Here is a 14,438-nt window from a genome sequence, read left to right as displayed (position 1 = left end):
GCCAGTGATCCATTTAACCCTAGAGAAAAATGATTTGTGAGAAAGGAAACTTGGTTTCTGATTTCTTGAGACAAATTTTAGTAAAACAATACCTTAACAGGAGTGAAGCACACTAATGGGTAAGACCCAATAGCCGTAACTGTGAAGATTAAACTAAACAAACAAAAATACATACCCCATAGAGGGTATTTATTATGTTTTCCAAAGTCTGTTTTCTAAAGTTTTGACGAGTGAATGATCATTGCCAAGGCTTGCCTAGTGGCAGAAGCCAGTTACCTTCTTTGAATGAGCACAGGGAAAATGAAGACAGAAAAGTCAATAATAGGAGAAATGGACTTCTTGGAAAAAATCCAGAACAGAGGTAAATGCTATCAATCTCATAAAAAAAAATATGTTAAGAATGAAGTGGGAGAAATTAGTATTTGATTGAAGAGCTTGGAATCAGGGAAATGTTAAAATCCCTTTCATTTTTTATTAGTGAATCTAACAGGGCAGGATGGACAATAAATCATTGTAGTTGAGCTTCAGTTGTCCTGTCGTCCTCAGCAAGGTCGTGTCACTTTGACTTCCTTTGGAGGGAACAGAGGGTTAGTAGGATTGGTTTGGGTGAGAGTGGTTTTGTTTTGTTTTACAGCTTAAAGTTAATCTTCACTGAATTTTGCAAGATATCTATCAATGGGGGAGGAATTACTTCAACCCAGAGCAGTGTACGAACTTACAGGGAGCTTGTTTTCTCTATGATTGTGTCAAAAGTTGAAGTGGTTTTTACCTAATGAGATTTTTTTTTCCTATTGAAAACTGTCAGGAAGTCTATTAATAATTTCCAGATCTGCATAACAAATTTACTAATTGGGTATCATTAACCTGTGGCTGCATGTTTTCTGTATTCTGTTCAAGGAAGATAAGACTCCTCCCTCATTCTCCCTCTTTCTTCTCTGCTAAAAACCAGGGCAAAAGCATTTTTTTCATAGCTCTTTTCTTTTTGAATGGTACCCTCTGTTGGGCACCAAATGAGAAGTATGAAGGAACATGTTTTGAATGAAGAAGTGGCCACCTAGAAGAGGGTTCTCTCTCTGGTTTGGCATGTGCTGGCACTCTCCTTCAGCTGGCCTGCTAGCACAGTGAATGCAGTTACAACTGTTACATGTCAGCATCTTTGGGAAGCATCCAGTCTCTTCTGCTGCAAGCAAAAATCATTTTGACTGCAAATATGGACAGTTAGAGGGGGACACAGAGAGCACTGGATGGAACCGGTACTGTTTTCCATGCCAATTTCAGGTTTTTGTTCATCTCCCTGTAAAAGCAGTCTGTTGCAGGTGTATACTGAGTTCCATTTTCCACGTGAAACACCGCTGTTACCTAAGGAAAGCGTGTCATAACCCACCTTATCTCTTTAAACTATGTGACACCTCTACGTTTTTTGATTTTTATAAACTAACGACTCGAATTGTACATAAATATGAATTGTGCATAAACACCAAGAGGATTTTTACTCAACTGCCTTGTCTTTTGGGAAAATTCTCTGGCTATTTATGAGTTTCCAAATTAAGACCAGGCCTAGCCCTTACTACTGACTGCTCAGCCTTTTCTTTGACTTATTTCAAGAAAAAGAAAAATAATGCTTCTAAAAGGGTTATGGTGCAGAAATTCATTGTCAAGGCCCCCAGGAAAAAGTAACTCTCTCATGCAATTACATGACAGTTACCACAAAAAAGCTTACTGTCTTTTGCCTTAAATTATTATTTGATCCTTTATTGTAATGTTACTGGGTTTTTATATTTTTAAATATGCTTGGATTTCTTACAACTGTTAGCTTTTAGCTTCCTGTGTTTGTAATATTTGAGATAATGATATATTATGGGAATAGTATAATTATCATTGAATTACTAATAACTATGCTCAATATTAATTCATTTTAAGATAATTTTTAAATTTGAATAACAAAGGTCATAAGCTCCTAGAATATTTTGCAAATGGTGCTATGTAATAGTCTTAGAATCATTTTCTTAAGTGATCTCTGCCTTTTCAAGGGGTTTTCAGCTATATAGAAGTTACATTTGGCTCTGCAACTTCTTGTTATACTGTCCAACAAAGTATCTCTAAAGGCTTGTGGTTAGAAATCACCACGTTATACTTTCTTAAAGTAATTTCTGGTGTATCAGAGGAATTCTTGTGCTGGTATTACTGTAACTGCAATTGCCAGGAATATATATCTAATTACAGTTAACAAGGATAGGTTTTTTTTTTTTTTTTTAAACTTAGATCAACCTCAAATGACATTTTTGGGTGCTATTGCCAGAAATCACAGGCTACCTTTTCTTTTAGATTTACATATAATGACTTCAGCTGCCATACTGTATTGTCAGTTGCATGGGAGTAACCCCGTAAGTGGCCATGGTGTGAGAATTTAAGGTAGTGCTAGTTATTTGCATTATCGTTTCAGTAATGGAAACTGGCAGCAATTCTGGAGCAGATTAGTGTTTGGCTTTAGCTGACTCCGTTCTTGAGTAAGTAAGCAGATTTGCAGAAACTGGCATTGTAAAACAGAAAGTTGGCATTATTGTCAAACTACAAGTATGTAGCCCATTTCCTCAAAGTATTACACCAAGGGATACAAGGAACAAATAGACCAAACTAGAAAGGAAAAAGAATTGGAAATTGCTAAGCATAGGGAGAATGTCTGTATTTTATGTAAAATATCTAAGTTCGGAGTTCTTTCCAGGCAGTTTTGTCCCTTAAGCCTTCCCAGCTTGGTCAGCACCAAGAACGCAACTACCCTGCAAGCAGGAGTTGGCTGCTGGGAATGGAGGGAGAAGGACTTTTGTCTATGTCCATCATAGAATCTTCACAGAATGGTTGAGGTTGGAAGGGAGCTCTACAGATCATGTAGTCCAATTTCCTGCTCAAGCAGGAACACCTAGAGCATGTAGCACAGGGTCGCATCCTTCTTGAACTCTTCTTGATTTTTGTGCAACAGATTTTTGTGCAACTCCGGGCAAGAGTCATCACATGTTGCATCTGGATCCTTAGCATTATCTTACCCAAGATGTTCTCAACCTCTCCCAGTACATGCCAATGTGAGGAAGAAAGAAACATTCAGCTGCTGAGGAAAGACCTGTCAATCCACCAGTCTCTGCTCAGTCCTTGCCTCAAGGCACAGCTTTCTAGCTAAATGAGAAAAATGTGTGAAGCAGATAAAATCTAGACTTCTCTTAAACAGGAATTGTTGCCCAGTGCCAACTATCAAATATAGGATGAGGTCAGGGATTATTCTGTTAAATATGTTGTTCTCCCTGAGAAAGCTGGGTGCAATTCTTCTCCATCCTGTGCTTGAGGTTGCTGTACAACACTAATGTTTGTTACTAACAAATCGTTTGTCAGAAGAAGCTTTCTTTGGTTGGTTGGTTTTGTGCTGACAACTTTACTTGGCTTCATGAACTCTTTTATTGTAGTCCTAAATAAGTTGTTGTACTGAGTTTTGGAAGCAGCAAATGTTGGCTTACATTACTGAGAAATACTCTGATTGATCTTCTATCATTTTCTGGAGAGCAAGGAGAGATTGAATAGCTTTTCTATGCAATAGCTTTACTATAAATATAAGCATATAATTATTCCTAAAAAGAGGCACCAAACTTGTATCACAGTAATACTTGTACTGCAGCACAAAGGTGCTCAGATGGTTCAGAGGATGCATTTGGCTGAACTGACTTAATTTTAAAGTTTTTCTTTTTTTTTTAGGGGATCAGGATCTTTGTGTATACGTACATGCACATACCACGTTCTGTCTTTGTGGTGCTAATGTCATCTGGGAGTGGGTGTGAGAAAGGAGCTCCCTTCGGGGACGTAGTGTCCTGCGCAGCTGCTGCTGCAGCTTTCTCCTCACTCCTGTAGGAGCCTCTGCAGGCTCAGAAAGCTAAATTGAGGTGCCTCCTGTGTCTGTAAGGCGTGTATTAGGACACTTAGAGTTCTTACATGCAAGGTACTTCCTGCCAAAAATGAGACATTCTTGTCAGCGAATGTATAACCTAGTTCTCTACTTTCCTCAGAATAAAGCTGTAAAAGAATCCATCTCTGGCTTTCAACAAAACCCTGTTGAATTCTGTATGCAGCTTGGTAGGTGAGAGCTGAAATCTTAGTGCTTTGGAGTGGGATTAAAGCAGTGGAGAAATAAAGATTCTTTTTCTTCCCCTGCCACTGCCCCTTTTCTTTTTCTTTTTCTTTTCCTTTTTCCTTTTTCCTTTTTCCTTTTTCCTTTTTCCTTTTTCCTTTATTTATTTTTCTTAAGTAGAAGAATAGCATTGTTTCATACAGAGCTTTGGATGAAAGTTATGAATATTAAAATAATAACCATCTTGCACCACCTGCTGAATTCCATCTTATTTGGCTAGTGATGTGCACTCCCTGTGGAGGATCCGCCTGCTCTGCTTACCTTATCTCTGAGCGTTTGATTAGCAAGGCTTGCACCATATCAGTTACAAACACATGGGTCCACATGATTCCATGTAATCGAAAATAGACTGACACGAGGTGCTGAAAATTAAGACTGGAAAAAAATTAAGAGAGCAGAGTCCTGACTATAAGAGTAATCATGACAAGGAAAGATAACTTGGCTGTGAAACATACTGAAAGCTTTCATGCGTGTAAAATTATTTCTGTGAATTTTGGTGAAAAAATACTGAAGTACTTTTGAGTGTGCCTGATTTGTCAAAGTGTTTTCATAGAGTTAGCATATTGAAGTGCAGGATTTGGCTGTAAATTTTGGGATTAGGCAGAGACTCCCATTAAGAGGGGTGAGATTTACATAGATGAGTTGAGAACATACTGCTCTGCACCCCCTCACAGGTCTCTCACTACTGTAAAGCACATCTGTTAGGTGAATTAGTATTCTTTGAAAGTGCCAACTGATCTCCCTGGAGAATAAAGTCAGTGTCTGTGATGGATGCGGCAAAGGTAGCAGCATGACAAGTTTTCCTCTGTGTGCCTCTGAAAGGACAACTGTGGTCAGCAGTGCTGCTTTCCAGAAGCCAGTGAGGTACCCGGGGCGGAGGTGAGGGTGGCTGAGCCAATAAAGTGAGGTGCTGTGCAAGCCAGTGCAGGGCCCTGCAATAGACTCTGACACATTTCTAAGGTTTTGCCTTAAAGTACAGATCAAATAAAAGTTTGACTTTAAGTAGGAAAGGTATATAAAACAGCAGAAAGAGAATTAAATAATTAAAAAATACCTTTAAAAATGTGGGAGGATTATACACAATAAATATTGCTGACAATATGTTATACATTTCTAGGAAGCTCTAAGCTAATGTGCTAAGGGACACAATCTGTACAACAGAAGAGAATATTCTCAGTTTTTATTTACTCTCAGCCCCTAAAACTAGTATGGAGGAAGTTTGAGCTCTTTGGCTATTTGAGATGCACCCTATGAACTAGCCAGTATCAGCTGGGATAGTGCTTTTACACTGTTAACTGATCAGCTTGAGTTAAATGACACATTCATTATACCCAAGCCAGAGAATAGTGTTCACAGAGAAAGGCAACATCGTTAACAATGACTGAATCTGCATAGTTTGATTCTAAAAGCCTATGTCTCTTTTAAGTAATTATTTTTATATTTTAGTTCTGTGAAACATCCATCTGAGGAAAGATAATGAATGGTCTAGCACGGGAAAATTTCTGTGTTCCTTTTCTTTATTTCCTTTCTAAACTGCATTTCAGCTTCCACAAATCTTCCAGCCAGAGGGATGCATTGATTCGTTATTATGGTCTCTCACTGTAAATCTCTTCCGGTAAATACCAACGAAGGGGTCATAGTAAGGCTTTTTCTAGGGACACGCTACTTAGTAGTTTAAAGCAAAATAACAAATACAGTCCCTGTTTTATGGTGGGTGTTTGTGCTCCTTTTGTATGTGCAATAAGCTGTGCAAAGGCTGTGAGATTCAGCCTATCGTGCTTTATTTCTCAATACCAAAAACTAGAACAGCTTTCTCCCTCCTTATCTCTTTTTCACACCTGTACTGAAGCTTTTATATTTCCATTGTCTCCTATTAAGTTGTGCCTTAAGATCCATACTCTAACCAGAAGTTGGCCATCAACTTGGGTTGTTTAGCCCTTCTACTGTAAAATATTAAGTTGCAATGATTGGTGCAATGATCAAAAATGTGAAAAACCTTTACTGGTGTGTATATTAATAAAATACATTAGTATTAAGCGGTAAATGATATAAACACATTAGAATTTGGAGTATCTAATATTGCAATATCACAAAGCACTGCTGCCCTCCAGCTCCCAGCGTCATACTACATGCTGGATTTTCCTCAAAGGAAGTCCTTAAGCCTTTATAGCATCTGCCTTGTTGTCTTCTTAATTGATTTCTGATCCAAGCTAATCCTTATTAGTTCCACAAGTTATTGTTATTATTGGTCATTTAAGGAAGTCTCCTTACAGAAGCAAAGGATAGCATCCTTTAAAAAGCAAGCAGCATTTTGGTTATCAAGACCACAAAGACAACTAAAGTTTCATCTTTTTATCAGTCTGTGGCAAGTTGTTGGAATATTTTTGGTCAAGAATGTCCTCTGATGACTGTATGCATGCAAGCCCTTCTTCCCCACCTCTCACTCACAAATTCCATTGCAGATCTTTTTCACCATTTGTCAAGGGTCAAATTTTATTTTAATTTCCTTTCACTGTTGTCTAGTTATTTTTGTCTTGTCTTTTTTCCCCTCTTCCTTTTAGAGGATAAAGTATGGACAACTGTATATCATGACCTGCAAATGCAGACATCTGTGGGAGGCAACAGCCCAGAGAAATTATCTGTGCTGCAGCTCAACTACAGCGCAACTATGGACCAGATTTCTGCCATCACCAGTAGCGCTGAGTACTGTGAGCAGTTTATCTCCTACTCTTGCAAGATGTCCCGGCTGCTGAACACACCAGGTAGGAAGAGATTGGACATAAATTAAATATGTGTTTTTAATGAGCTAATGATCTAAACTAGTTGGCAGGTATTGCCATTAGACCACTCAGTGAATGCATTTTCTAATCCTGCTTCATTAAAGCTCAGGAAGAGGTAAATACATGAAAATAAAGAGGAAAATATCTTATTAGGAAATGTTGCCATTTTGCAAGTTATGGAGTAATGTGACAGGTCCATGGATTTTTCTCTCAGATGTGATGCTCTTTAAAGCAGAAGGGTTTTGGTAAACAGGATGTCTTTGAAAGTTTGATTGATAGAGATTATGAAAAGCTGCTTTGGCCTGGATCCCGTGTGTGTCTGTGTGTCATGATGTTATAATCATTTGGAGCCCTGGAGGAGGATTGAAAACTTTGTCCTTACAGTATTTCTGGAACAGTTGCTTCAACATGGAGCATTTGTGGGTCATCTGATGCCTTCTGTGCTGCAGAAGTCGGCATGGTCTACAGCGTGGTTACGTCAGAAAGATGATATGCCAGGGGCTACAGGCAGATTCACTGCACGTTTCTTGTGTTGTTGTGTAGCTCTGTTCTAGCTATGCTGACTGTGCTTTCTTGACAAGTCTGACTTATAAGTAATAAGAACAAAAGTATCAGTTGTTGCTAAGGATTGTCTACAGAATCACTCACATATAAGAAAGGAATTCATTTTAGAGATCCTTTTAATATGCAGTTAAAATATTTTATGTATGCTAATTGTGTGATAACATTCAGTGTTAAATAACTCTTCAATAGTACTTGACTAAGACTGAAGTATAAGTGGAAGTCTCTAACAGTGTGATTGCAAAATGAATTCATTTTGATTGGCACAATTAAAACACATTTTAGAGGAACCTAGTGGCTGGATACTTAAGAGTGGTATCCTGTACTTGAAGCTGCTTGCCCTCATGAATTCATTTTGGTATATTTCTTATGGTGGAGTAGATAAGAGTTCATTTGGCATGCATGTGCATCTTATCCTGATTTCCATAAGTATTCCGTTAGTTAATAGATGTTGTATTGCTCTTTATTCCTCTCCCTCCTCCCTGCTGTTTTTGAACTACTTCTAATGCATGGTTTGTCTCTGTTGTTATTATTTTGCTTAATTTAGCATAGGCAAAGAAACTGTGCAGAGAGGAAAGTAATCTCTTCTTTCTTGGGCCTTAATATATAGGATCCTGAACCATGTTCATAACCAGGAGTGTTGTGAGTATGTTCTCCTGATGATACAAGTTCACACGTGCTTCAGAAGTTTACTTGGACCTGGGCACATGAGCTGAAAATAATGTTCATTCATGTTCTTTCAGAGCATAATGTACATAATATTCATTCAGAAAAAAAAAATGTGGATTACAGGGTTAGATTCTCCCTCTTTAAACGTGTAACATTGTCATTTCAGGACCAAAGGTACATTTCGGTGTGTCTTTTTATCCTCATAAAATAGATGCATTGTTTGAATAACACTAGCAGTGGTTTCTACCTACAATACAGCAGTGATTTATTTTTAAAGTAGGAGAAAGGCTGGTGTGTTTTATCTTCTCAGTTTTCCCTTTTTGGCTTTAATTGGTGATTTCTAAGCTAAGAAACTACCTTTTCCTTCATCTTTTCTCTCTCTCTGTCTCCTACCGGTGTACTGCTTTATTTGCTAAATAGGTTTTGACATCATACTCATCCTGGGGCACAGGTCCAAGCACTTGTGTGGCTTCTCCTGACAGAGAGCTTTCTCTGCAGATCCCTGCAGTATGGGACCTATAGGAAGAAAAGGTGGGGGGGGGGGGGAAGAGCCCCCAAAAACAGGTGTTTTGCATTGCTCAGGTGGTGGGATCCTGCATTTGTTGAAGCCAGTAGCAAACCCCTATAGACTTTAGGGAAGCAGGACAGCATTTGTGGCCTTGACTACAGATGCTTCTCTAGGAAAGAACTTTTTTCTTTCCAGCTTTCAGAGTAGATAACCACTGAGAAGAGGTTGGTTCTCCAGTGCTTTTAAGTTGCTTCAAAGAGATAAAGAAAGCTGAGAAGGCAGTACAAGAATCCAGTGCTTTCACCATTTTGCTCTTTGAGCTTGACACATACAACGTGATTCCTTCTCTAGGAGAAACAAGCTCAGTTAACACAATTTAAACCAAATCAAGACTGAAACAGTTTGTTGATTTATAAATGACGTGTAATTACCTGACCATCAGTGAACCCGTGCTGCTTTGAGCCTGCGTTTCCTGACAAGCTAGTAAGGGTATATGCAATTGGAATAAGGTATGCTTTGCTGCTAATAATAACTAGATGGTTTGCTACATTTAGGGGGAGACTGCAGCACAATGCTGTAGTTTAGAAAAGCCTTCATATTATTGAAATGTTTTGTTGTGGAGCGTTTTTGGCTGTGAGCAGAGCGGTCAAAGATTTCTCATTGTCAAGTGCTTTGAGAGCAGCACAGAGTCAGCAGCCTCCCCAAACAGAGCACTTGTGGCTTTAGGCTCGGCTATCTATTCCTTCGTGTCCAGGTTGCTTTGTTTTTGTTTTTTTAACCCAGTAAAATATCCAGGTAGCTTTCTACCTGAAGAGAGCATGAAACCAAACATTGGTGCTGAAAATGAACCAAGCTCTTATTACAGATAGCAAGCAATAAAACTACAGGTACACTATGTACTTCTGGAGGAGCTGTTTTCAGAGAGCCCACAGTGGGTACAATTCATGCTGCATTCACTGCATGCCATGAAGTAACTAAATATTGACAAGTGTGTTCAGTTCCCAACTCTGATACAAATTTCTCTGTGACTTTACGGACTTTTTTTCCATTTTTTCTTTTGTTTTTCCTTCTTTTTTCAGTTCAGTTAATGTGGAGATGATACTTATTTTTCTTTGTGTTGCCTATTTAGATAAGGTTTTTAGAATGCAAACCGCTTTGTGAATAGACAGTTATTAGCATCATAGAGGCTTGATCTTGGCATTACAAGTAACTACTATTGTAAATATGTGAATGAAATCGTAAGCTCATGGACTATAATTCCAGTTTAATAGTAGTGTGTATGTATATGTAAATTTGCAATAAAATAAACACCAGATTGTTTTGGTTTGTTTTGCTCTTTTAAATTTACATTTCTGATATCATATCTTCTCGTTTCCTTAGAGATTTTGATTTTGAATAGATGACGATACCTTTGTCTGTGAGGATGTACAGAAAGCGAGTGTTTCTCAAGTGCTTGATGCACATGCACTGCTCAGTTGTGCGGGACATTCCCTCTCTTCCAAACGGCAGCCTGGAGGTGGAAGCATGTTCTTGTTCACATTGGAGAAGTAGGCAAAGCAGGGTATGGAATCGCTGATGTACTCTGTAAGGGGAAACTTTGTTCCTTTGCTATAAGAAGCATAGTAATATGCAGAACAGCAATGCAGTATACTAATATAATGCAGAATGTAGTTTAATAAAATTAGATATCTTCATCCACTGTTGCCTTTTGACTTCCCAAAACCACCTGCCTGTGGCTTCTTCGGTGTGAGGTTTTCCATGGGCCACTGAGGCAGAGGGAAGAGCGTGATGGTTGGAGAACCCCTTCCTTCATCCTGGGGCAAAGAGTACAAAGGGAAGAGGGCTGCCGTGATCAGGTCATCTGCGAGTCTGTCATTCCTCAGAGCCAGAGTGTAGGAACTGAAAGCACAGGCGCAGCAAACAGAGCAAAATCCGCTGGTGTTGTGTTCCAGTGCTGTTCCTGTTCACTATGCAGGAAAAAAAAGCGATGCCTGCAGGCAGCATACGAACAGCATAAAGCAGAGTTATGGCAGTACATGAATTACAGCTTCATACCTGTTTTATTTGAGGGAAAAGAGACAGTAGCTTCAAGAATTCAGGAGTATCTTTTTCTAATAGATAGAACAGAAATTTAATTTGTTTCAGTTACAATAAGGGAATTGTAATAAAGTATTAAGTAAGATTTATGGTAGACTGAGACAAAAAACAAGTTAAGTATTGCTATATGCATGTGTGTATATATATATATATATATGCTATATATATATATATATATGCTATATATATATATAAGGCATCCAAATAAGAATTTTGTACCTAAATCTGCTCACCTTTAGAAGCTAACTGAACTGGAATGCTAGTTACAGATATAACTCCTGCTTAACAAGAGCTTGTCAGGAGGAGTCCAACAGAGGAGTGGGATTTTTGCTGTCCTGCGATGATAAATTGGAGCTGCTCCTAAACTAGCTCAGACCTCCGCCTTCAACTATTTATACGCTTTCAGAAATAAAGCCCCCATGTTTCACCCATCCTCTCCACCCTTAAGAATCTTATCATTTGACCAGCTCTTCTATCATTGTTCTAGTAAAACGGATTTTACTTTCCAGTGATTTTTTTTTCAAGCACAAGCTGGGACCCATGTCCTTATCAGCTACTGTGATCTACATTCTCTTACTCTGTAAGTGGAAATCAATGACTTTTGGAGACTTTAATTGTGTAATTCTTGTCATATTGCTATAGAAATGAAACAGCTGCTATAGAACCAAAGCAGACTGACTCATTTCTGGTGAAATATGAATGGGCTTCTGGACTTTCCTCATTCATAAAGAGGTCCTCCTTTACAGTCTGTTTTTCATATGCCCTTCTCTCTTGTCTTCATTTCACTCTGCCCCTTTGCTCATCCCTTAGTTCTTCCATTTAGGTTTTTAAATACTAAGACCCTTCACCTTCTTCACTTGCCCTTCATGCTTAATGCTTTCAGCTAGCGAGTTCATTTTGCTAATTTCTGAAGTCAATCTTCACTGTTGTCTAGGAATTAGATGTGATCCACTAGCATAGAGTGAAAGAGCCTACCTTGTGTTTTGCTTTTTTTGTTAGACATAATTGTAGCTGCTAGCAGTTCTGTGAATTTTAGAAACCCATTATGGAGAGCCTAACTGTGCTGCTGTGAGTGCTAATTTCTTTTTAAGAAAAAGTGGGATGCTTAAGTTGTAACTTCGCAGTTACAGCAGACAGTTCCAAGAGCTGTTGCTCATACTCATTCTCTCTATAAATGTTCTCTGCTTGTTATGCGAAGAGATTCACTATATTTGCTGTCCTCCCTTTTCTTTTAAGAAATAATCATTACCACACTATTTATACTGAAGCCTACTGTATAAAATCTATCTTCAAAGTCATTCAAAACTTGCTGCTTTCACAGAGGTGAGTCCACAGACATTGTTGCTTCATGAACCCTGTTCCTTCTGGGGAAAATCATCCTGCTTGGTGAAGGACAGAATCAGCTTAGTATATTAATTTCTCAAAGAACAATGTAGCAAGACAGTATATTGTCATGTGTATGAAGAATTTCATGAACAAGAATTTTTCACTCATATACTAATGTGCTTGCATTCTTTTTTTTCTTTTCTAAAAAATATATAGTGAAAATACCTTTTTTTTCTTTGCCTTTTCCTTAAATAGATCTCTGTCATGAATAAATGTCACAATTGCATAAGCAATATGAATAAATGTATATAATTAAGAGAAAGGAGTGCTGTCCAATGGAGCAAATATGAGAGTCAAGAGATTGGGCTCTAATACCCCTTTATTGCCCTGTGTTGCTTTATAAGACTGAACTGGAAAACAGTGAGCTACAGGACTGCTTGCCCTGCTCTTATGGATGAGATGGCACTGCTTCATTTCTCGAGGCAGCACCTTGTACAGACTACCAGAAGGTCAAAGTTAGGGTCTCTTAAATTGTAACCTGAGCTTTCCCAGCCCACCTGGCTGGGCCACTGAGCTGTCTTGTTTACCGTTTTACCTTTGAAAAGCCTCCCCTACCTCTCGTAAAGTTTTAGCCAGCCTTCAGTTAAGGTTTGATCTTTGAAAATACTGGAACCACTTTGTAATCGCTGCTTTCTGTTGCTATTAACATCATCGGATCCCGCCCTGTCATACATGTTCCATGAGGTGAACTTTGGGAACGATGCCAAATGCATACAGGCTCAAGAGCAGATATGGGTGACACAGAAGTGTGGCAATTTGAGGTATGAACAACGCAAATTATCTCTATTCCTAGGAACATGTGTTTTTTTTTCTCAATATGCTTCATTGTCTGTGTTCTATCCCTTTTGTAAAATTAGTCTATTTAAATGTTTCTTTTCTTCTGCATTGTCTCTCAAGTTGAGAGCCTGAAACACTAACCTCTTTTCCCCTTTTCACCTTGTGAATAATTTCACATTCATTTTTGCCTGCTTTTTCTCCCTCTTCCTTGTAATATAGATTCTTTTCTCCATGAATCCTCTTCTATAATTTCACATTTTGTCTGCTTGCTTTTCAAACCTAAGAGCTGAATCATTAGATGAGATATGTAGGTGAATACATTTATTAATGTTAAAAGAGTGTCTAACTTAGATCAGCCAATGCTTCCTAGGAATGTGTATGATAAGGGAATTTTACTAAAGGCTAAAATGAATGTACAAAAATGCAGCACGTTTTAAATCCAGATTAATCTTGCTGTTGTTACAGTTTGGAAGAGAGGAGTTTGTTATTGTGTACTTGTGTATTTATGGCATAAACTGTAGGTACCTTGAGATTTCCTTGTGGAAATATGTCCGAGAGATATGTTGTGAGAAATACAAGAATTTGAGAATTTGTGTAAAAGGAGATGACCTCCACTCACTTATTTAGAAAGAATTACTTGAACAAAATCATTTTTGGATGCATCTTTTGAAATGCTGTGTTTTATGAGATCGTATTGCCTACTTAGTATGAAAAGGTGAACATTTTTAAGATGGGCATAATTTACTGAAAAGGTATTTGGACAATAATTACTATTTTATGGAATTTGATGTTATCAGAAAGAAATGAATGATGGGATCTTTAATTTTTGCAATATCAAGTGGGAAATTTTTTTTTTCTTGATTAGTAGGAATAGAAAAATTGATAAATATGTTTTCTGAAAAAAAAAAAAAAAGTGGTTTTGCAGATAAAAAATGAAACCCAAAAAGCACCGTAAGATGCTTACTGCATGTACTGGAGGAAATTAACGTTCAGATCTTGGCATTTGTCGGCAGGTGTGATGAGGGGGATTGGACTAGATGACCTCTAGAGGTCCCTTCCAACCTTAAGCATTCTATGCTTCCATGATTCTACAAAGACAGAGCCTCTAGCGAGCTGCAGAAGGCTGAAATGCAGACAAGCATTTTGCAAGCAGGAGCTAAAGATTTCAAATCAGCTACCAGCTTAGCCGCTAAAGTGTAATGCATTTCACAAAGTGGCAGCTGGTTAGTACACGCTTCTATCTCAGTTACACTAGAGAAGATTTATCCTGCTTTCTAATGCAAGCCTACCCTGGCATGCTTTGGTAGTCAGCAGGGCCTCCACAAAACATGTGCTCCATAAGTAAAGTGGGGTTTTAGAGGCAGCTTAGGATGCTGTGCATTGCAACAGCGCCTACGGCGACAACGATGATTTTTTTTTTTTTAAGCTGCAGGTGTGCAATAGCTGCTTGTAACTTTTAAGATGTCTCTTACCACCTCCCCATTTCATGACA

At 38.3% G+C, this 14,438-nt stretch overlaps 1 protein-coding gene across 1 annotated transcript in view; it reads left to right on the top strand.

Moving 5' to 3' along the window:
- Positions 1-14,438, top strand: part of LOC104565350 (contactin-associated protein-like 2) — a 971,843-nt gene that overhangs the window by 677,204 nt on the left and 280,201 nt on the right. The window contains exon 13 of the mRNA XM_088520855.1: positions 6,730-6,930. Coding sequence (XP_088376981.1) covers positions 6,730-6,930 — 201 coding nt within the window. The remainder of the gene's footprint in view (positions 1-6,729; positions 6,931-14,438) is intronic.

The sequence above is a fragment of the Tinamus guttatus genome, unplaced genomic scaffold (assembly GCF_059628265.1).
Source record: "Tinamus guttatus ecotype Peru unplaced genomic scaffold, ASM5962826v1 Tinamus_guttatus_pri_ptg000104l, whole genome shotgun sequence".
NCBI lineage: Eukaryota > Metazoa > Chordata > Aves > Tinamiformes > Tinamidae > Tinamus > Tinamus guttatus.
Note: the sequence above shows the minus strand (reverse complement) of the source record. Positions and strands in the feature narration are given on the sequence as shown.